Genomic DNA, 26988 nt, shown 5'->3' with positions numbered 1-26988 from the left:
TAATACTGTTGATATATATATATATACATATATATCGTGTATCTATATGCATAATAAATATATATATATATATATATATTATACGAATCGCGAACGTATGTTTTAGATTTATACTATGAACAAACAAATATTCGTCTCGTTGTGATGTATAGACGTGAAGTTTTAACATTTATTGATAGAAAAAGATTTGGTACGTTAAACTTTAATACTGTTAATATATATTGGTAATTTATATATATTAAATTTCTTCTATTGAGTAATGATTTGAATGAATCGATGTAACATATTATAATACGGTGGTCACGCGTATATTTAACGGTACCTATTCTAAAATAATATCGACCGTTTCGTGTAAATAAAACAATAATTTTAATGGACAGTTAAAATATAGGGTAAAACAATACAATACTTCGTAGTGTATATTTATCGTAAATTGTAAATATTTAAATTTATATTGCTTTGAAATATTTTAATAGGCGTCAAACGTTCTGTCTGAGTACATTTAAAATGCATCAATTTTGAATAGATTACAGTGAAAATATTTTAAAAATGTCTAATTTAATACGTTAGTAACGTACCTTTAATATTATAGTTTTGTGCATTTTTCGTTGTAAAAAAATAGGTTAGCAATATATTGTGGTTTTAGGCGGTTTTATTAATGACCGAAATGTATTTTTAAACGGCTTAGGATTGCTTTAATTGCAATATCTTTATGTATTATACCATAAACAATAAATTATCGTATTGCACGTCGGAGCGTGTGATAGTTTATACTTAATATGCAGAGCACTAAAATAAACCTTCAACACATAAAACTTTTATATACGAGTCACAACTACCATTTAACGGATAGGCATTTTTTTTTTAGAAATAATAATAATAATAATAATCATAAACAAATAGAAACTGTAACGTGCAAATTTAATATATACCCCAAATTACACGAATACGGTTTTTTTTAATTTTTTTTTTTTTTAGGTCGTTTCTATCAACATTATTATTACATTAACAATATTATGTATACAATAATATTTATATTAACCGTATAGTCCGTAATATTCGAACTAATCAAACTAATCAGATACCGCGCTCTTATCATAACGCATAATTATACTGCACACTCAAAAGTGTTAGGTAAGTACCTACTCTGTTCGATTATGCAGCTGTTGGCTTTTAGCAATCTAAAATCTTAGCACTGCAGGTGATTTGTCTGATTCTGTAAAAAACTCGATATTGGCGGTCGTTTGGTGGTATTATCTTTGTTTGAATATTTACTATAATGTATAATATAGGATGCAGTATCCATCTACTAATCCAACGCCATTATCCGTCTCAATAGTATCAGCAACGAGGGAAATATAAATAATAATAGGAAAGTGCGAACGACCGTTGAAAATTCGAGTACACGCCTATATTTCCATTCTAACGCATCATGTACATAATACGCATATTACATATTATTATTACGAACATTTGATCAGATACCTATAAATAATATTATATATTTTTGCTTACAGGGCGTTTATTTTTATACGAATTAGTCAATATTTATCTAAACTATTTTAAATCACAACAATTTGAAAACGGTATTTTTTCACCAAGAACGTCTTTGTACAACGTATATTGTTTACCAGTAATAATAATTTTTTGAGTTACCGTTTGAAAATGAAAAGATAATAAGTCATATTTATACAGTAAATACAATGGACGAGGTGAATTGTTTTGCGATGTACAAGTAGACAAGGTGGTATAATTTTGCAATATTCAAGTATAATATTACGTACGAACATAACACATACATAATACAAATATAATATATACGAACTATTGCATATTTTATTTACACCGGAATAGACTTGTTTTACTCGAATTAATATTTTTACAAAATGTACTTCATCGGAAGCATATACACAAACGCAGCTGTTATTCGTTTCACTTTTATTACACATTCGTGGTTTCGTTTACGCCATTATAACTACAACAAAGTATCAAAGTATTTGAATTGGCTGGTGTTGAAAAACGTGCGTCTGTTTCCAATGTATAATATCATATATTAATCAAGTGCACGTACAATAATATTATAAACACTAAATACAAGAAATTATAAATTTTTGATTGCAACATTTTGATTATAAATCATAAATGATCGAATTACTACTATACGACGTCGTAAATATATAGTTGTTGAAAAACAATTACGAATCTATATAAGTTTGTAGTGATTTACGTTAAATCTAGGGTGTTAACGCAAACGAATTAAATAGAAAAAATAAAATAAATTTAGTTAAATTGCAGGCATTGGAAAAGTTTACCAAACTTTATTCCGATAGTATTGTTATAGATGTAATTATTATATATGATTATAACATTAGACTCGTGTGTACATATATAAACGTGCGACACATAACTGCGTGGGTATGTTTTTTTCTAGTAATTTTACACAGAACTGCTGCTCATATTACTTCGAATTTCCATAGTGTAATCTCATAAACTTTGATGTGGTTGTTATAGAACGAGGTCACGTTTTCCAAACTGAATGATGTTACCTATAAGGTTTTTGTTAAGAATATCATCGTTATTATAATGTAATATATTTTGATTAATAGTCAAAACTGAAATCTAAAAAAAAATTGCCCTCAAAACACGTGCAGTGTTCAATACATATTCCAAATTATCATATTATATCTCATAAAAAGTGCATCAATTATATCTAAACAATTTACTGATTTATTGTAAATCGTGCATGACTACGACCCACGCAGTCTCCGTTACAATAACTACGTATACTAACATATTTTAGTGCTAGAACTTAAAGTGGCATAACTAAAACATACGGAATTAGGGGAATATTATTTAGACAAGGAGGTTGCAAGTTGCAATGAATTTTAGAATATGTCAACATTTGTGAAAATAATTCTATTAAAATTATGTTAATTTTATGATGGGGAAAATTTCACGAAATAATGGAGCTCGCTCTATTATAATATTATAATATTGTTTTATATTTAGCTCTCACTCATTTTTAGTGTATTTATATTTACAAAGAAATGTACGAAATTATGTATGAAAAAATTATAAGTCCCACAGATAAAGCTTGTATTGCATTGGTGTATCCCATATATCAAATTTTTCCAATAAAAAAAAATAAAATATCAAGTCGTTCGAGTTTAATTTTTTGGAATGAATTACTGTTGTACCATACTATTTAGAAATCGTACTAAATACTTTTTGTCATTTTAATTATACAAACTTGACATACATAGATTAAGTTTACGATCCTTTTAATGTGCAACATAGTACTAGTAAACAATAATGTCTACTTTTCGTGTTTAATCTAGCTGAAGTTATAAAAATTTATGGTGTCCAATACTGTCCACTGCTGCGTTTATAGTATTCTTTAACATTTTCAATATCATTTAACACCACGTAAAAGGAATCACCGCGGGTTATCGTACAATAATTAAAACCTTATCACGACCTAAAAATTGCATATAATTAATAGTGATTATTAATGATGGTCGAGCAATGGTTAGATAATAATGTATATTGAGTAATTTGATTATGTTGTTTGGCTGATCATCAAACTGAAAAAACAGATGTACGGTCACGTAGAAATGTTCTAATATTATACGAGTTTGTTGTCGATTGGCAGTAAGAAACTATTTTTTAGAAATTGATCTACACTCTATTGGTGCTATAGCGAAAAATATTTTAACAGATAGCTCCCAATGATGTGAATGATTCGGTTTACCATTCAATCTACCGTCCAAATGCGGATCAACGCCATTTATCTGAGATCGCTTGCATTCGCTTCCTTTTTATACACCTACCCAATCGACAGTTGCGTTATTCGCGTTGTTTGCAATTCAAACGGGGTCGCCACGATTTCGTCTTCTGTCCATCACGCTCCCGCGCGTTCACAGTAGTAGGTATAAACACTGTAAACTGTACTAGTATCGAGGAATTTATTCATTGATTGGAAGCTTTAATCAATTCCACGCGCCACTATACGATTAAATAAGTAGCCAGACGATGACGGCGGACCGCCATTATGACTTCGATCGTTGTTTATTGCAGTCACATGTACCGATGAACGGCTATGGCGAGAGAATCGAACGAATCGCGTTGTTTGTTTCCCGGAATGACAGTTGATAGGAACGACCGAATACGGTACGCAGTGATGCTTGTACTTTGTACTTGCGGCTGCTATGGACTCCGTCAACGAGATATCCGAATAATTTTTCGAACGCCAGCTAATGGCTTTTGTAGTGTTTTATCATATTGAAATTGTTAAAAAAAGTTAGGTTTGCTGTGATTACTGTATTAGCGCATATTATCATAAAAATACAAAATTAAATACAAAACAAGTAATTTATTATATTAGTTTTTCTTTTGTTTTTGATCCATGTAAACTTTCTTGTTTAACTTTAGAGAACGCCATACACGTTTGTGGGCGTTCTGTTAAATTTTTTTATTAGCTAGTTGTATTTTTTTTGAATATTAAACATCATTCGCCGCTATTAAAGTCATGTGATACGAGTTATTTAGTATCTAATATTGTATACTTGGATTATTTGATGAAATATGATTTCAAGAAATATTTTTAAAACATTCCAGATTTTTATTTTTTCAAACATGAATTCAATAGGGGTATATTCTTTTTTTTTTTGGGCTTGACCTACTTGATATACTATAACTGCCAAACGATCGTATTTCAACTGCTCGTCTTCGAACATCTGATATGCCTACGTATAGTTCCTGCTAGTTTTTAGTACAGTGTATACTACCTAAAAGGTGTGGCTAAATCAATATGTTTCAGCTGGATAAGGTTTTAGACAAAAACAAAATAGATAGGTTCTCATGAAAATAACCTCATAATAACCGCCGATGAGGTCGATTGCGGCCCGTCTCTCGTTCAGATATATATATATATCATTGAGCAATTTCATTTTATAACAATTTAAGATTGTATAAAAAAAAAAAAATATTTTTAAAAACGTTGATGAAGTTTTGAATCGACGAGTGTCTTATGTTAAACGGATCAATTCATTGGATATGTGTAGTTGATAGGTAGGTTAGATGAGGTTTGGCCGTATTTAAAAAATCAACTAGTAAAACATTTATGATAACATTTGGTTGATGTTGTTGTAAAACGTATCGGTGTAAATTGAATCACTGAAACCTATATTATTAATAATAAATCCAATTGCACAATGATAATATATTATTCGGTATAAACAATATCTGTTGTTGTTCTAACCTCATTTGGAAGTCCAAAATAGACGGATATTATAATTTGAGAATCACACTTAAGAAACTATCAACGTGTTGTTGTAGTCCTAAGACTAAACCGACCTTAATCGGTGTCCAACGCGCACGGATAAAATTTTTTTACCTGACGTACCGTATTAGATTTCCTGACATTTCTGCAGAATCTACGAACATTTTCTATACGCGTTCTCGTCGTTTCAGATACCGTACAACGCCATCATCGCCGTAGTGCGATCGCCGTACGGAGGCGGCGCCGCGGCCGCTATGAAGTTGGACGGCAACATGAACGTGATGTCGCGGAGCAACACGTGGCCCGTGGTGGTGGTCCGCTTGGAACACGACGGCGGCGTACACGTGACCGACAACGGGCCCTCCGACGACGGGCCGTGCACCGCGGTCACGGACGACATGACCGGCTTGTTCGGTGTCGGCGGCGGCGGCGGCGGTGGCGGCGGCGGCGGTGCGGACGTCAACGGCGCCGGCGGGATGACGGCCGACACGTGTCCGCTGGCGCCGCTGTCCGCCCGCAAGCGGGCCACGCTGCAGCGGCACTACTACCCGGAGGGCGGCTGGGGCTGGGTGATCGTGGCCACAGCGGTGGCCGTCCACGTGCTCAACCACGGGCTGCAGCTGTCTGCGGCCGTCATGCTGAGACCCGCGGCCGTAAAGCACGGACAGCCGGTCGTCAATACAGGTCAGTCGGCGAATATTTTTATGCGCAATAATAATAATATGTATTTATAATATCATTATTCGACGGTGATGATATTCTATTCGAGTGGAGGCGACGCGCTGGCGGTGTACCGACCTCTCTCCTTCTAATTATCGTCCGAAATTTGTGAGAAAACTCGATTTTTAAAAGGGAATTTCGTTTGTGCTCAACGCTTTAAGCGGGCCGAGGAGTACATCATTAGGTCCTATACATTGGTAAGAATCACTGAATCGGCAATTGTATTTAATTTAATACAACTCGTATGTCTTAGTCTTCGCGAATATTACACGGTAACGATTTATTACTCGTTTATATTTAACGCTCCGATAAGTGATTACATTTGTATTATTTATTTAATAATAGGTTCTTTAACTAAAATAATAGTTAATAAGATAAAGGTATATTATGTCGATGGGAATTCGGATCAGATAAGTGTATTATAACACAGGCCAAAACGGCGAAATGCTATACTCCAGAATTTTCAATGTGAAAAATCATGGCCTCTTCACGAGGTGTGGTTAATATCATTTATATATATATATATATGATCGATTAAAACTATTTTACAAATAACAAAATTGTTCTTAATTTTGTAAAAAAAAAAAAAACATAACATAGACGCATAACTCTTATAGTTAATATATAGTTACAACAATATGCAAACGAATCCTATTATTAGCGAATATTATTAGTTAGATGTGGTTTCAAAGTTTTCAAAATAACTTTATAACTTATAATTAGTATTATAGGTATACGATCTATATTATTATGGTAAAATAAATAAAAAATAAAAGTTGTATTGTGTCATTTTAAAGCATAAATTGCTGAAAAAAAAAGAAATTCATATTATACAATAATGTGTTTTTGTGATGAATTTAAATGCTGACCAACCATATTACACGGGCATATTATTAAGCGATTACGTAGGTATAGTTCGTTTCGAGTTGCTACATTGTAGGTACATAAAGTATAATAAAGTAATCCAACCAGCAATGTTTTATGTGTCAACTGCTTTGTAAAAAAAGTATTTGGTCTGAAAATTAAAATAAACTGGCCTAAAAAGTTTTTGAGTACCCTACAAGAATTGACGATTCTCTAGAGCTGTTGAGTCGCAATTAAAGTCCAGTGTAATCGTGTAACCGACTTCCAAAGTACAGGTATATATGTATTATAATACCAAGTCAACGTAATAATTCTATAACGGCAATGTTATAATATACGAAACTCGTAAAATGTTTAATCACGTCAACCCATAATATTTTATATACACGTGACAAACTTGTGAATAATTTTCAAGAAAATTTGACATCGTGCTGGGTTTTTTTGTAATTAATAATTAGATTTCCGTAATTTTCGATGATGAAAAACGCAACAGAATATTAGTATTCGTCATTTTTGACGTATCACTTGTATTTTATAATCACGTACTGCTCTCATAAACATCCACGTAATTACGTAAACTATAACTACAATTCAACATTCTTGTAAATTTATCGTTTACACAATATAATATACGTTTGACGGATCACTGAAACATTTACTAAAAATATAGTAGTACATAATACAAATTCTTTCAAAAACATGAATAACGATTTCTATCATTATACGGGTTATATTTGATCTAGAATGATTAATTATCTTTGTACCATTTGCCTATACGATTTGTTTTAATAAATTTAACACGATCATATCTTACACATTTATATATGTGCATAACTAAATGGCTCCTTTTTTTATAATATGTAAAATTATATCTTCAAAATTACTATTGTTATCTATTATTATATACATATACATATATACTCACTGTTAGGCTCACTACAATGTATACAAATAATACTTAATAACTAATAACGATATAGAACAAACATAATGATAAATTAATAAAAGTTTCACATAAAAATTTATTTTAAGTCAACTTAAATTAGATTAAAAGTTTTAACGAGTTGGCTGTAGTCAGTATTCTATTAGTTGGAGCGAAATGACTGTAATTTTGGCAGTAGGTAGAAATGTAAAATGTATAACATACACGAGGGACATTTAAAGGTATTAGACTCCGTAACTCAGGATAGTCGATTTGATAATTCAATAATTTGTGGAGCCAAAGTACTTCGTTCAATTTTCTACCTTTTTCCAGGGGTTCAACATCAAATTCCAGTGCTAATTATTGAAGAGGTACATTTGTTTTATTTCTTTTATACGTATGTAATCGGTTCCGAACACGTTCAATTTTGATTATTAGATTATTTAACTATCTGAGCTGTATTTTAAAATCAAATAACCTGAGAAAAATATAAGATTTTTATGTAGTTAGGATTTTTAACTTTGAAGTAATTGTATGAAATTCAATACACGAAGAACCTCATTACGTATCATATTTATATAAATATTAAAAAAATCGTTTGATAGTAATATATCTAAACTTTTATATGCAATACTACTACTAGATAAGAATTAATTAATTTTATAATTTAATTTTCGTAGATAAAAAGTCGTTTTTTGAACATTATTCTGATTTTATACTAATCCGTTTAATGTGTACCACGAATACAATTAATTCAAATCAGATTGTAACTTAACACATTCATTAATTGAATAAATTGGCAAATTAAGTTTTGGGTCGTTAGCAAAAATTAAGAAGTTACAGTTTTTAAGAATATCGGTAATTTTATTCATAAATAATAAAAAAAGAAAAATCCGACAGATGTCCTACCGGATATAACATTAATACTCGACGAGAATTTCCTAATTTAACTTGTTGAGATTTATAAGTTAAAAATGATTTAAACCACATTATTAACATTGGTCCAGAAAAACCACTATATCCTAATTTATATTTTTAACAAAATAGATAGATCTGCACTATTGAAAGCTTTTCAAATGTAAGTGTATCTGCCTGGGGCCACCCTTACTAACTATTAAAACATTGTCAATATAGTTAACTAGTAAAATTGTTATAGTCGATTTAGCATAGCAAAAAATCATTTTGATTACCTATCCAAAATTATATTAGAAAACGCCAATGCTAATTTAGATGTTATAATTTTTTTCTAGGGTTATTGGTAGTCTACTAAGGCATGGTATAGGACGATATTAATTATTAATGTTGTAAATAGTGCAAAATGTTGTATACTATAAAGTTATGAAATGTCGAAATATTATGATAAGAATTATTATTCTTATTATTGTCATCTATTGAAATGTTTTGTTTATATCGTATTTTAAGCGTTTAATAAACAAAATAGTTGTTACATCTGTTTAGAAATAATATTTTTATGGTATTACAAAAATATGGGTAGTAATATATTAGTATTATAGTAAATTGATTGATAAGATTTTAAGAGTAACATTTAAGATATTTGGCTAACCATCTAATAGTAGGTATGTATTAATTCGAATTCATTAAAGACGGTTACAACGAAAATGTCAAAATCACAGTGTAACCTATGTATATGTCGTTGTTCCCACAAGAGAACAATATTGTAATACAGTTCAGGTGTTATGTTAAAGGCGAAAACTGTGTGTGGTATGTCTAATACTAACCAAATTTTCGGTAAATAATCAAAATATTTGTAGGCAGTTAATTAACTCGTAAAAAATTTATTTATTTTTATATCAACTAACAAATAAAACGGAATAAGGCACGAAATTCATTAAAGAATATTAAAATGATTAATTTTTAAATGTATAGAGACAAAAATATAAAAAGACAATAACCATTTAAATATAATATATAAATTAGTCAATTCAAAATAAATTTTCATTATATTTTTCATTGGACCCATTATAAATATTATAAATTAAAATGCATAATGCATATATACTTTGAAAATAAGTACAATTTTAAAAATGTCAATTAATAACAAATGTATGTAATATTACTATAAATAAATAATATAATTTTCAAAAACATTATTTTTGATGTCTAATAGAAGTAAAAAAAAAAAACGGTATCCCGAGTTATTTGTTTGCGGTTGATTTACGGATCAGAAATGCAGATGAATCATTATTTTTTTTAACATTCAAAAGAAATTATTAAAAACCAGCCTGCTATCAAACGATAATTATACTCCCGTGATCACATCAATTACATTACGTGTTGTCCTCGACCCCATTCAAATGCTTTTTCGCACACAATTTCAAATAATATTCTGTTTTAAATTATTATATACTAAAAAATGATATATTTTCCAAACATTACTTCAATATGGGATCACCACTTTTGAGTGAAAATCTGGAAAGGTAAATAATTTAAATATATCTATCCGGTGCGCGCACAATCTTCTGACCCTATGAAGGTCATTCTCGGGTGGTGGTGGTAGGGTGTGTGCCCTTTACTTCCGGACGTGACAAGTGTCGTTAGAAATGCATTGACCGGAATCGGTAACAATACCCGGAAGACGCTTGTACCGATCGACAGGACGAGATGACCGTGAAGTCGTAGAAGACTATATATGTCGTGCATTTTATAACATCTGTTAATAATAATATTCAAATCGAAATAAGGATCCTATAAATAAAGATAGGGTTTAATAAAAATTTTTTTCAGAGAATTTAAGATAAATTGTTTTCTTATATTTTAAACTACATTAAATTTACAGTTTTCATTCTAAAATTTTTCAATGATTTTAGTATATAGTATCTATGTATATTAGTTAGTATGTTTGAAATGTGGACATCGACATTATTATGATATAATATGGACCACGTCGCGCGTCACAGTCGTCGTAAACAGTCACGATTGAAATATGATCGTATTACTAATACATTTTTGTATCCTACTCATCCATATTATGTATACAGAATGTTTCATAAAACATGTTCATTTTTTTATCCTCTAATATTAATAATGCATTGTCATGTTAAACTCTTGAATTTGAATAAATATATTATTAATGGATAAAATAGTTTATTTAATGAATCATCATCTACATTCTACAAAATATATATCGATACCTGCTGAAATCGGATTCAGAACTCACGAGGATTTCAGTGAACTTTCGACATAGAGGATATTCATATACCTATGAATTCCGGAATGGAATATTTCGAAGTATAAATGTATAAAACGTATTGTTCATATAATTTATAATTTATTCTCATGTTAACTTTTTTCTTTTTCGAACTGAAAACGATGTAATATTTCTGTTAGGATTTTGTTTTAGTTTTTCCGATAGTTATTTACTGTGAATTTTCAATCGTGTTGAAATCGAAACCTTTTTTATTTTTTGAATACAGCTAACTTGTTTTCTACAAACTTTGGGACACAAGTGCAAGCCACCCTCATCGTAAATCTGTCAGAAAACCATGCATGAAATACATAATATAGCATAGGTACTACACATCACACAAGATATAAATACACTTTACATTTATATATATATATATATATATATATATCTTAATTAATACAATATATGTATTATATTAAGTCCTAAAAAACTATTAAATATATTTTTAAAATTATCAAGATATTTAATTAAAATAAATTCTGAACATTTTTAAATACATATATTAATAGAATTAGCATTGTTTTAAAGCAGGTACATATATTTATTATTCTGTTTATTTAAAAACTATTAGCACATATAACTTTTCAACTTATTTGACTTGATTTTAAACAAATAAATATGATTAAGTTGTAATATAATCAAAATCAATCATTAATCTACTTTTGAAATGGATCCAGTGTCAGAGAAATCTTTATAAAAAGTACATACGATAATGTATGTAGGTTATAGGCATAAAAAAAAAAAATCAAACTTCAATATCTAAATTTAGTATAATTTTTATCATACATATGTTTATTATTATTATTTATTGATGTAAATTACACTAGCCAATGATCGATTAGTTATGTTTTATATACCTTATATATGGATGTATGATCCTGTTCGATAATTGTATATTTTGAACTATTTATAATCCTTATTTTATAAATTTATAATTTAAATTAATTCCTCTGATAATATTATTCCTCGTAAAGAAATTCACTTTTGACGTTTTTGAACGGTAACCACTTATTGTACAGCATTCATTTGATTATATGTTTTGAGAAAATAATTATACATTTTTATTAATATCAATATTTTAGCAAACCATAAAAATACAGAGTGAAAATTCAAAAACTTAAAAATATGCAAACATACAATACATTATATGATTTAAAGCTGTATTTACAAAATCTTTTTATAAAAAACCTTAATTTGGTATAAACAAACTATATTTTAACCAAACAATAAAAAAATGCAAAATTATAAAAATATTTGCCCGATTATGTAAATAAAAGTGATTATTAACAAATAATATTTGGTCTGAGCTTACTGGAAAGTCTTAGTGTCATACAATTTCTGAATCTGACCATCAGCTTAGTTCATTGGACACTTGTTAAGAAAATATAGTGGATTGACTACATACATTTTTATAAATAATCGTAAATGATTGTATTTATATTATAATGCAATAATACACTAATTATATAATATTTAAATTGTTATATCACTAGTTTTCTATATAATACGTTCCCTTTAAAATTACGTTTGGTTTTATCTCATTTAACTATATATTTTATGTTAACCAGTAATCATAGTCCATTGTTGTGTACATCATGTACTTATATATTCTGCAGTTTACAGCAGAATATTATAAATTGTACGCTGATATGGACATTTTCTTTCACAGTTTTCTAGAAAAAATATTTAAATTTCAATCGACGGTTGTCAAATAAATAACTTTGTTTTTAAAAATATATAAACCGTAGATGGTTTTAGATGTTGAGCAGAACGAAGAAGATATTGGAGGTTTTGAAGTTATATGTATTTATTATTCTTTTTTAAAAACCATTCGGGACTGAATGAAGACATTTAAATTTTTTTAGATAAAAAATATGACTTTTATGTGGCAGAATAAAAATACTGTCTATGACATTTACATTTTAGTCTTATGTTTTTAAAAAAATTATTACAGTAATCCAAATTATGTTCAACATGCTTTAGATTATGAGCGGAGCGATAAATGTATTGGCTTTAAAGTTATATGTGTGAACAATTTCAAGTACTTTTCAAAATAAAATAAATATCTGTATTCAATTAAATCGATTTTGTTTTTTTAGCGTAACTCAAAATCTAATAATAAAATAATATAAGGTAAACTATTGATACTTGAAATCTTCACTGAATGTTTTTATTTTGATTACTTCTTACATTGGATATAATTATCTAAAAATATTTATTATTTTTAAGGTATTTATATCACGAATCTACACCGTTTTACGGTAAGTCGGTATTTTTAAACTATTTATAGATAATTGATACTTGATATTTTAAATTTTCTTTTAATTATTTTTCCACAAATATTGAAATATTGATGAAACATTTTCACTGAGTCATAAGGCTTAAAAAGTTGATATAGGGTTCATAATATGATTTTCTACCTATAATTAAAAAAAATTACATACTGAAGAAATACATTAGTTTTTTATGAACGTTGAAGTTAATATTTTTACAGTCATTGAATTGGACATTCACTCGTGAAATGGCTAATTATTTTAAACGATATTTGATAATTTGTAGTGATTTAAAAACGAGTAACCATACATTTTCTTATACGAGAAGACATTTTAAAAATATGTGGATTAGTTTTTTTATATTATTAATAATAACTAATTATATACTTATTATACTTATACCATTATTCTATTTATACTGTTGCACGGTATACTATCTGTAATGATTCAAAAGTTAATAACAATAATAAAATATTGTATTATATATATTATATTATTATAACAATAAACATTGCTATTATAAAAAATTAATGCAATTATTTCGGTAAAAATTAAATCTATTTACCGGTTAGGTTATACTAGTGGTAAAATAATTACGACACCCCCACAATCATCCATTGACATTGATGACCCAGAGTTAACCAGCATTTGTGAAGGTTTTGAGTAAGTCAAGCCCTTCCCTAGCGACCGGTGGGAAAGTTTAAGACCGGATTACGGTAACAACGGAGATTATGAAGCAACCCGGTGAAATGAAGCTCAGTGAACGAAAACTGGCGACCATGTGATCGTTTCGTTGATAAAACTATTAGGTATGCGAACTGTATGTAACCGGTATCTAAATTATATAATTGTTAATAATAAATAAATTAATATCAAACTCGATATACCTACAAACTGCAGACATTAAGACATCATTTGAACGATATTATTTTTATTTGTATACTTAAATAAATAACGGTCGCAATTGTGTCGTGTAAGACGATCGTGTTTCCGTTAGTTTTTTTACTGTACACTTTATTATTGGTTTAAATGTATAAAACTCAGAGCATTATACCACGTATCGTTAGTCAACACCCAACTTGGCGTAGCGTTTTAACGACGTGTCGTATGGTAAGGCAGTATTATAACTAAAAAGTTATTAACAATGATATAAAATGATAAAAATATATATTATTGTAATTATTAAAATATAATATTAGTAGTATAATACATGTGATGTTTTCTACAAAAACTAAATCAACCTACCGTAAAACCAATAGTAAGATAAATAACTTTAATAGTAATATCAAAGTATATATCCGTCTCATGAATTATACATAGTAATATATGAGTTGTCTGAATCTAAATTTAACACATCCATTACCTACAATGATATATCCGACACCTACTCTACACCAAAGCAGTACCTCCTTTTATTTTTTTTTTTTTGAATGTATGAATACTTCCAAATTCATATTTGATGTATTGTAAATTATAATACAAAACAGACTTGTGACGAATTGAGCACTCTTTGTACTGTGCACTGATACGTTATTATTTTTACATTTTTATTACATAATTATTATATTATTATTTTGAGACTAAAAATTTCAATCTGCTTACTGGTGAATATCATGAGTTTCAATACACATATACAAAGATTCGTGTGTATACAAATGTATACTTCAATGATGGTGAAATTTTCTCACGACATGTTTTTGCATTTATAATGAAACAAGGCACGTGCGTGAAATACCATATAAATGAATGAAAACCCAAAAGGGATGGTCAGTCATCAAATCTAAGATGGTGCCATTGACACGGACCCGGACCAAAATAATTGACATTCATTAAAAGAGTTGACGTAAGGGTCATGATCATGATGATTTTATTTGTAAAATTTAATTTGAATGTGTATTCAAATCATCAATAATTCTTTATCGCACATTTTAATATACTTAACGTAACCACATCTATACAATAATTATAGCTTACTCACAAACAATTAGACGAATCAATAAACATAATAAATAATATTATATAAACGTCAGTGAGAGTATTTTGTGGTAAAAATTAAATATTCATAAGTATGCAAATTGCAATTTGCTTGATACATTTTAAGACGTGATGTAGTTCAAATTTTGTTGAGAAACTGTGAATTTTTATAAAATTATTTTATTGAGATCTTAGTAAATTACTGGTCGATTATTTTAACTAAACTGAATAAGTTTATTTGATAATTTTCTTATAGTTTCTAAAAATATTCTCACGGCTGTAATTGGACCATGCAGTTAACTTAGTTAAAAGTTAAGCTTTACTATAGCACAATTGTCAATTATAATACATGTTCAGTAAAACTTTAGTCATAGTTAAATACAGTTATTGGGTTACTTGGATATTCGTTTTATTTCCCTTATCTTACTGCAGTTTACAGTATTATTCATCGTGACGTTAAATTTGAAAGCAATGCTAAAAAATTACATTGATAAAACTGCATTTGCTGACATTTCTTTAACATTTATCGGACGTTTATTGGTCGTTCTACTATAATGTTCAAAGAAACTACTTATTTTATTTCAAAAGACCACTTCAAAATAACATTTGGGCTCGATTTTCGATACATAAATGTTTTACACGAAACGTTCTGGACCCCTTTTTTCTAGAAAAATCTGTTTTAACCATATTCATTTAATTGTAATAATAATAAAAAACATTGTAAAGCCAATTTGATACGTTTTTGTCATTTTAATATTAGAATTGAAAACCCTAATTAAAATTAATACTTTTTACATAACTTAAATAAATGAAGAAATGACATGAAATATGTCATAGTGGTTCTTGATCATAGAATCGTATTGTAGCAATATGTTTACGATGAAAAATCTATTTTTTTTATTTTGAATCAATTAAGACTAGTATATTTATTATGCCTTAGTTGGCTCAAATATATTTTCTCTATTTATATTAATTATACTCGTAGTGAATTATCTTCAGGTATACAAAAAATGCTTAACAGATTTAAATTATATTTAATTATTTCACATAAAAAAAAAAATTCGCCACTTAAGTGGCGCTTCAACTTTCAAACTTAATAACCTAAAAATAAATATTTGATAAATAATTTCATCAAACTATACTTTTGTAAATACACTTGTTTTTTTATTATCTTTATGGTTTATATAACATTATTATTTTTTACTACAAAAGATGTACTATTACGATTAATATTTATAAGTATTTATTTTTTAATTCTCATATTTATTTTTAGATATTTTGGGACAATGTTGATTAAAAAAACAGTTTCGTGTTTTTCAAGGTCTGCAAACACATTTCTTATATATATATATATATATTTATAGTTAACTGTATTATTTATCAAGCATTCATGTTTATATAAATTATAATTTGCGGGACAAAAAACACATTTGTATGATAATATTCATTTTATATTTAAAATTATAAACAACAGATGTATAATCATAGTATATTTAAAGAAATTGAATTTACTAAGTTAAAAATCGTAATGCATTAGGTAATTTTATATTTATTTAAATTTCAATTAAAAACAAAAATTTTAAATAATTATATATTAAAATTTATAATCAAATCCGTCGATTAAATATTGCATAAATACAAATTTTAATTTCAAATCTAGATAAAACTAATTCATACTTCATTCTGCACACGTTGACAAGCCAAAGACATTGAATTAGCTGAGCCTGGGCATTTAATAAAATATTTGTTTTTATTTTGAAATAAATATTACAGATATATTAGCTTAATCACCATATTATAAGAACATATTTCGTATGTGTTTGGAATGACTATGAACTTTAACTATTAGATAATTTAGATAAAATACTAAATAGAAAATAATTTCTAGTTCAATCTATTCAATTAGTATATTATTATTATAAAATTGTTTTGTGTAAGGCGCTGATATCGAGGTACACAATATCAATAGTCGAACGTGTTTGTCGGCAGATGCACTACTTTGATTGAGAATCGATGTTAATGCAATTATAATGTTTCCGCCATCGTAGTGAACACACATAGGCACACATGTATAATATTATATTATATTATATTATAAGCGTAAAAGGTCCATTTGCTTTGGATTATGATGATGGCTAATGTTTTATATTGTTGATCAGGACCAGATTAAATGTCAAAAAAAGAGTAGACATCTTCAAAAAAATTCGTTTAATTCAATCTTGTGATAATTTTTAATTTTACAGACATTAATGTTTACAATATATTAAATTATGTTTTTTAATATACTACGCTTTAGATGATATAAACTACTTATAACAAATTTGCTTGTGTATAAACAAACACATTTTTTTAATACGTTTCGTAACATTTATTATTAACTTAATTTTTGATATAAAATATGGCATAAACAAAAGTTAAGAAGTTTATTGGCACAATGTTTTCTCCTAAAACGTATGCGGCGTATATTGTGCAACTTCCAGTTATATCGATTGCTAATATCTGTTAAATGACTGGGAAGTAAACCAACTATTATCAAGAGAAAGAACAATATTTTCAAATGTATCTTAACATTTTATTTAGGTACAGGTTCTCTTCTAAAATGTCAATATAAAATAAGTTAATAAAGTCTATAAAAATAAAACTGCTTAATTTTGAAAAATTAAATACTATATTAGTACTTAATTCACATATATTTTCCAATAGTTATGCATATCTAACATAATATAATTGTATTGAAATTGAGAGATGGGTGTGATATTAATATATATATATAAATAATACATTTTTTTTCTTTCAAATGATGTACAATGCGGATATACAGCTAGGCGTCCCATGAGGATTTGCTAATTAAAAGTAGTGTATATATTCAATTACCCCAACAATTCAAATTAGTACGCTTTCGTGAGACTCGGAGATCCTGTAACATTACAAAGTAATTCATTAGATGTCTAATATTTTGAGTGAGGTAAGGGAAACATTACTCCTCTGTAAAAAAAAAAACAATTTGACATATTTAATGAAACTCACTGTGGCTAAAATATAAAATAACTGGTGGAATAGTAAAAGTTAATATAATTTAACTTAATAAGAAATTATTTAAAACTAATTATTCATTCATATCAAGTGAAGAAAAAGGTTTTAATTTTTATAATATTGTATATGAATAATAATTATTACCATGTTTTGGTTTAAAATATAAAGATTTTATTTCTATGTAGATTATCTATTAAAATTGTTTAATAATGATTCTGTTATATTTATTTTTAAATTTTTACCATTTAACAAAAATCAAAACTCATAATATTAAGTATATAATTAGAATTTTATTTATAGTTTTACCTTCAATTAAAAATTTGTATTCACAGTAAAATTTTGTGTTCTTAGCTTACAAGATTTATTGAAAATTATACACCAAAAGAATAAAACAGTTTATAATATATTATATAGATATGTACATATTTACTGTGTAAAAGTGTTTATAAAAGCACGCGTATAACATGTTTGTCGTTAAAGTCCAAACATGCAAAAGGAAAATGGTTTGTACGTGACTAAAACTTTGTTTGTTAAAAAATTTGCCACCTTGATTTTGTACATGTAAATTTATTACTATAAATTAATATAATATGATTGTTCAATAAATCTAAAAATGAAAAAAACGAATTTCGTTAAATAAAATAAAGCGTAGAGTAAATAAATCAAACCTAAACCTCGTGTAAAACAATAAAATAAATAATTAATTAATGTATATAATATTATACAATATGTATAGATATATAACTTTTTTAGGAAGTGAATGACAATTTTTCTAAAAATTAAACAAAAATACATTTTATTCAAATGATATTTTTTTTTACAAAAAATTGTTACATTTTTTTAGAGATTTTCGTGCTAAATCATACAAAAGTGTTGCGAAAATCAAACGACATAAAATTGTTTACTTTTTCAATAGATAAAGGGATAAAGTATAATAATAGTTTTACAATATGTTTTTGAGTTTAAAATTTGTGTTTCGAGTTTTTTTCATTTCTTTAATTACACTTGACTATGATTTGATTTTTTTTTCTTTTTTGAGAATCAAAAACATTATTTTTATTTGCTGACGGAACGCTAGTATATATGGTTTATAAGATTCATATGCCCTCTGTCGTCAAGGCAACTTTATTATACGGATTCTGATACAAGAAACGTTAGAAAAATATATATATATAAGATATATATTATTTTCTTCTCATTTCGGTATTTTTTCACACCAAAAACCTCGAATACCATGACGTGTAATACGTGTATGGTACACTTTGTTTTTGGTAAGTCTAGTTTAGAAGTCCGCCGAGACCCGTTTATATCAAACTTCCGTCATGCTTTTATCTATTGGGAAACATTGCCCCGAAACCCATAATAACAGACCATCGCGTTTGTAAGAAAACGAAGCTAAATCAGAAAAATAAAATGTAATGTTATTGTTTTATAGGCAAAATGGTTTTCTGAATATATAAGACAAGCCATTTTATATCTTCGAAAAACTTAGTTGAATTATACAATTGTTATTTGGTTATATTAAAATTATGTACATTTATTTGAAACGATTTTATTTAAAATGCATTCAGTCTTATGTACTAAAATAGAATTACCTAAATAATATCCGAAGAAAAAAAAGCTAGGTATATCGATTAGTTTGGTACTTATTTATTGAAAATACAATTGCTTAAAATATTTAAACATACTGTATAATTTTAAAAATTTCGATTTTAAATGAATAACTCAACTACATTGCATTTCTAACCGTGTAATTTTGCCTCATAATACAATATGTATATATGTTATACACAAAGAAGTAATGCAGTAAGTAGTGCGTGCTTTTATTATTATAATATAATAATTTATTGTATTGCATAATATAATCTGTGCTTAAGTTAATATTTTATTTAATGAGAATTAATATGAAAATATATTATGAAAAATAAAAATATAAAACCAACGGTATTCATTAGTATTCACCAGGGCACACGTGCATAACGTTTTTTAATGTTTTAAATGTTGGAATATATTAAAGATTTTACGTTGTATTCTTAGTGTAAGACGATTCAATTATTTTCCAAGACAAATGTCATTGGTGAATTATACCGATAGTGAATAATATAGAAGTTTATAATATTTTATTCATGTCACAAGTTTCAATAGGTACTTTATAGTATTCTCGTTTACTTAATTTTACCATGGATCAAATATGGCATTGCATTTCGTTATGTTTCGCTGTGTTACACAAAGTTATTGGTATAAATTATTATGTATAATATTATAAAGGTTTTTTTTTTAAATACGATAAAATGTGTGTTGTTGTTTCAGAAATAATAACAATAATAATATATTTATTATTATCATCTGTTAAAGTTTCAACAACCGTGGTTGTTGTCCTACTTTGTCAATAGTTATTAATAAAAAAACAAATTGTTGATGATTATATGCCATTTAATTAAAAAATATATATTTAATATAAACAATGTACTTAATAATATATATATTATGTAAATTGTATCAAATTAGAAATAAAGATACGAAGTTAGTAACCTGATTTCATAAAAATATCACTGACTGTTAAAATAAATACGCAATTCACCGACACTATTGCAATATGAATTTTAAAATAACCACTGAACGTCTGACTCATGCCGACAATCATTATTATAAAATAAACGTTTTGGGTTCAGCGTACCGTGAGAAATCGTTTTCGATGACACTGCATACTTCCGAATATTATATACTAAATGAAACAAGTGGTATGATTATTTGGTAAATGCTATAGCTACATGGACTCGAATCCTAATTTGTCGATATAAGTATTTAAGTTGTGGTATAAATGTTCCATACACTGGTGATTCTCGTAGTGTAAAGTTTCTGTAAATGCATAGTGTTCATGAAAGTCGGTGGTACATTATAATAACTTTTGGTATTATCTGATGATTACAGTTTTTATATTTATACAATTTTTATCAATGCGAATATTTTATGTAACATGTACATAATAACGAAATTGAGTTTGTTAAATCGGTCATAAATAGGAAAAATTTTCACTTTATAAGGCTTTGCTACTTTTGTGGTATAAAAATTGACTAAAAGGCCTTGACGTCGTCAAAAAAAATGTATATAGTCATATAGGTATTAGGTTTTATACCCTCGGAGAGAACTACGATTTTACAAATATTTTAAATTGCAAAACTCGGGGTCATAATACCATTTAACTGTTATAGTTGTAACATTGTCGGTTATTCAGATCACTATAATGAAAGAGTACGCCCTGCCGTTCAGCCAGAACAAATATATAATAAATATATACATATATGTGTGTAAATTTCATAATATATGTTCCACATAATTAAAACCAATAGTACCTTCTCGACTTGCGATGTCCATTGTGAACAAAGGAAAATATTCAAAACGTTTAAATGGAAACATAATTAGTTTGGTCTAAAATGTTTATGGCTTTTATTATCCTTATGTTATTAAATATTTGATTTGACCGTCATTCAGATAGGTAGTATTAAAGCATAGTACATATTATTATTATCATGAATGTGATAAATGCTACAAACGATTTATTGACGGAGCATTGGGTATGCAATTTTATTACAACACGATAATAACTGTAGTGATTGCAAGATAGCCGGATAGATTTTAAAACCTTATGCTACACATTTCTAACGATTACATCACGTATACTAATATTTTATACAATTTATGATTGCTTATTATTTAAATACGTTATACGCAATATATTAATATTAATACATTGGTTACAATTTGTTTACAGTTATTATAGTAAAGGTGGTGGGATACAAAAAATATGATCAAGATCAAATATTATAAGTTCGTCTAGTTCTGTAACCCTGAGGAAAGTGATAGGTTATTTTTTATGAGCGAATTTATTTGAGGAGCCCCGAATGATCACTTGAGTTATTATAATAAATGGTGATTATTTTGCTTAATTTTTTTTTTTTTTTAAGAAATCTATAAATGCATTAATAATTTTTGGGTTAAATATATCGACATCATATAAATATCCCGTTTCACGAAAATAATACTAAATTACTATTATATACTATTTATATTGTGTATATATATCGTAAGAAATGTAAATATAATTTATAGTATTTATAGTTATTTTTTCATCGTTCAGAGAGCACTTTATGTTTATTAACATAATTACAACCCTTTTTTGCCGATTGAATCGTGAACTGGACAAGGGAACGCTTTATAATATCTACGAATCCTCCCATCGACTGCATCGTCCTTTAAATAGGACAATAAATTTATGCAAATAAAACATTGTTGTGACTTCGCGATAAGTTTATAATTGAACTCAAAACTCATTACGTATTTGAGATGTATTATTAAGATTTAAGATACGTAGTTTGAAATAAAGATATTTATTTACAAATGTTCCATTAAAATATTAAATAAACAGAAACTACAACCCAACTCTAACCCAGCAGTCAGTTCGCTCGATATATAGGTATATTTTGCTTACCATGACGAACGAATCGCTCTGTGTACGTGTATCGTATACATACACAGTTTTTGTGTTTTCGTCATTTGATGAAATGTTTTAAACACGAATAAGTTTAATTTGGTTTTAAATATATTACATCTTTAAAATAAATACACATTAAATAACTAATATTAATGCACAAGTATATACTGATTTTCAATCTCGAGGAATATGTGAATTTCTGGTGAAATTATTCAATCGCGAAGAATGTACTTCTGTCGTTGATAACCAAACAATTTAATGATACATCATGACGATGAAACCGATGCACTGGAAATATGTTTAGGCTTAAAATACAGGTTAGGTAAGGTATTCATCTACGAAACTAATTTGTACAGTGAGATATAACTGTATATGACGTGGTTGTAAAGTTTAAACTGCAAATATACACAGTTAGGAATTACAATACAAGCACGTAGTTTAAAACTTAAATTTTTTAAGAATAATATTACGTGTATTTTTGAATATTACACGTAGGTGCATTTTATTTCAAACGCATTTTTATATTCATATTCACGAAGCATGAAACAACGATAAAATTTTTGTGTGAATATAATGTATCTCGAAGTTATGTTTTAGCTATTGGATTACATTACGAGTAGAAATTTTTATAATACAATTTGACAATAATATTTTATTTAACGAATATTTACTAAAATTTGATTTGATAGATTTTATTAGGTATAATATGCTACGTACTATCATGTATGACATTAATCAGTTTTCCTTGTATAGCATTGAATTATTTGTTAATTTATTGTACACTATTACACTTACAATATTTTAAATATAATGATAACTATAATTTCATCGTAGTTTACAGAACCTCAGTTATTTGTAACGTTCAAATAATATGTAAATTGTAACTTTAAAACTATTATACGTAATTGTTTTTAGTTGCAGTTATGAAGTACAACCCAAAATTGTAATAAAAAAAAGATACATAACTTTTAGACAAGGACACTTTGCTTTATCATACACTGATCCGCAAAAATCATTACTATCGTTTGGGAACTAGAAAAAGATATAATCCCTTTAAAATCCTATAAATCAACTGGTTTTTAAAAAAATCTGTCCACTTATTATTATTTTTTAGACAACCCTAAAATAATATTTGAGTGAAAATGATCAAAGTATTTTATGTAAAATTGATTAAAATAAATTGATTGTATAAAATAAAATAATAAATTATGATATTGGTATATTCACGTAGAAGTATTGTTTTCGGAAGACTTCTTTAGATAATATTTGAATTTAATATTTAATTTTCAAAAAAAATTGGTTCTTTTTTTAAAAAAACTCTGTTTTACACTTACATTTTTTTTATGTTTAATTTAAATCCTTTACATTACTTACATCCGTAAGGTTTGTAATTGAATGATAAAAATGTTTTCGTATTAACAAAATTGGTTTGATAAATAATGTACTGCCATTGTAAAAATCGAATGATTGCCAACGGTTTTGTATTGTTGAACAGCATAATGAAAGGTTACTACGAATCGTTTGATAAAAGTGCATTGACAATGTACAACATATTTCAAAAGTCCCTTAACAATAGAAGTATTTTTTATTTGTATACATCATTTTGTGGATAGTATATAATGCACTTTCTTGACACAGTTGGTCACAGTTTGAAACTTCAAACTAGACATTTTGTTGAAAGAATTGTCGATATATTTTCTATTTTATTCATATAATCTACAGCCATAATGAATACAACTAATTCATATTTTTGATAACAACCAAAAAAAAAATAGTCGTATCTTAATAATACTTTATAATTTTACATTTTACATTTTTTTACTGAATTCTATAGAAAATATTTAAACGAATAAAACTCTTGTTGTTATTTTTATAACCATTATTATTCTTGTTATATTTTTTATGGCAATAAAAACCGTTAATAAAAATACAATACACGCAGTAGTCAAATCTTCTTTTTATGGGCTTAACTTTTTACGTTAGACTTTCATCCATTCAACTTTTTTTTAGACTTCTAGAGGAGCCCAGAAGATATTGGCTTTACAATTATGTATCTTTTTTTATGTTCTGAATATTTTTTTAGGGTTGTAAACATACTTCAATTTTTCATGTAGTACATGTTACAATCAATCAACGATTCGTGTTGATAGTATTTGGAATGCAAAAAAGTTATAAAATTATCATTATTTTAGAACCGTAAAAATAAAACTACCAAAATTATTGAATTTGTGGTTAGGTCCTTACACCAAAATTATTCTAAAACGTGAAAATCGAAATATCAAAAATCAAATATAAATGAATACACAATGAAGTTTTTAAAGTGAAATTAAATTTAGTTTAATCACTTAAATAGTTTAAAATATTATCTATGATATACTTCGTTCTGTGTCATGTATCATCGAAATTTTTCAAAGTTGTCAGTTTTAAGTTCAAAAATATTTAAAAATATAAATAATTTATTATGATTGATAAAAACAACTTTATAAAATCGAATTAAGTTTCTATACAAGTATCTTTTTTGAGTTCCATCACTGGATGACCACCCTCTTTGTATCATTCTGTAAATAAAAATTTTTTCATATCTGTCATCATATTTTCCTCTTGTGCATGTAACATAAATTGTTAATTTTTTAATAAAAAAAAATATTCTATTAAGATTTTGAAAACGATACATTTACTTTGTGGTATTATTTTCTTTTAAAATGTATGATTACATTATAATGGTGTTAGTTATATGTACAAGATTATATATATTATATATTATAATATTACATAATATTATGTTTGCTAGTTTTAAAATATTTTTAAAGTATGATTTGTTTGAGATAATCCTAAGTACAAAATTAGTGTAGGAATAATCGAATTATTCGATTAAGTTCTATGGTAAATAACTAATTACACTATTTCTTGCACTTAATATATAATTTTATAAGTTACAATATTTCTTTATAATATATAAATAAATAAATAAATATATATATATATATTAAATTGTGTTATCAATCTATTGGTTTTATTAATTGAACTTTAAAAATGTTCACGAATCATGGCGTTGTCCTTTATTTTTCAAAAATGTTTATAGCTGCTGTTATATAAGAATTAATTACGATATTGACTTAGGAAAAAATTGATTTTCAAAATCTAGAAAATATATTATTAAAATATTATTTTTAATTGCTCTCAGCTGTTGAAATTGTTTCAACTCAGATAAAAGGGGCTTAAAAAAATCTGATGGTACATTATATAAACTTAAATGGAGTGTATGATTGCTGTAGATAAAATGTTTATTAATTACAGTTATGAGTATAAACGAGAAAAAAATCACAAATTAAAAAAATAAACTGAAATTAAGGACTATAAGGACTCGTGGATTTATTATAACTAAAATAAGAAGAATTCTCTCCCCCTTCCATCATATGGCAATCAATTTTTGTTGTTAGTCTTACAATTAAACACCTATTATCTGAACGTTGTCAATACTAAAACTGCCTGTTCAACCTCAATATGTATTTCAAGTTTTCAATGTAATGTCTACGTTTTTTTTTTTTTACAAAATATTGAATATATTGTGTAAAATAAAAATGAATCAACACTATGATCTACAAGCATATATAAAATTTGACACATTGGTAGTACTATTTTGAATTTTAAAGATGTTGAAAGAATATTTATGAACTTAAATAAATACATGAGCAATAAATTATATTCTGTGCACAAAATTGGTTCAGCACTTGTCCCGGTTTCTTTCGCAAAAAATAAAAGAATATACCATAACCATAAACTAACAGCCAATAATATAGGCGTGTCCTATCCACTAGCTTGCTATCACTGATAATAATATACACAGGATTTTGTTGTTTTTTTTTTTTTTTATTTAGGAACTATACAATTTGTATACGTTTGCGAGTTCCTACATATTTATTAAATCTCCAGATAAAAACGTATTGAACAGTACGATATTATTGGACCAACAATTCTAAAAAAATATTTAAAAAATTACAATAAAAATGTATTAAGTATAATATAAGTAAATATATTTATATTTTTAAAATACCATTAATCATACATAATTAATACGTTTACATTTTTAAATAAATCATCAAGTTGTATTAAGCCATAAGTACTACCTATATATTTATTTATTTTAAATAAATAATTAAAAAGTGAAATATTTTATTTTTTGTTCTTATCATTACGTGTTATGATCAAAACAGATACATT

The 26988-nt window shown here is 26.9% G+C and overlaps 1 protein-coding gene across 1 annotated transcript in view; it reads left to right on the top strand.

The window, feature by feature from the left end:
* The first annotated feature begins 5902 nt into the window (after positions 1-5902).
* Positions 5903-26988, top strand: part of LOC113553070 (monocarboxylate transporter 10) — a 312565-nt gene continuing 291479 nt past the window's right edge. Inside the window, exon 1 of the mRNA XM_026956208.2 lies at positions 5903-5965. Coding sequence (XP_026812009.1) covers positions 5917-5965 — 49 coding nt within the window. The 5' untranslated portion in view covers positions 5903-5916. The remainder of the gene's footprint in view (positions 5966-26988) is intronic.

The sequence above is a fragment of the Rhopalosiphum maidis genome, chromosome 2 (genome assembly GCF_003676215.2).
Source record: "Rhopalosiphum maidis isolate BTI-1 chromosome 2, ASM367621v3, whole genome shotgun sequence".
Lineage (NCBI taxonomy): Eukaryota > Metazoa > Arthropoda > Insecta > Hemiptera > Aphididae > Rhopalosiphum > Rhopalosiphum maidis.
This window is presented reverse-complemented; position numbering and strand designations above follow the sequence as displayed.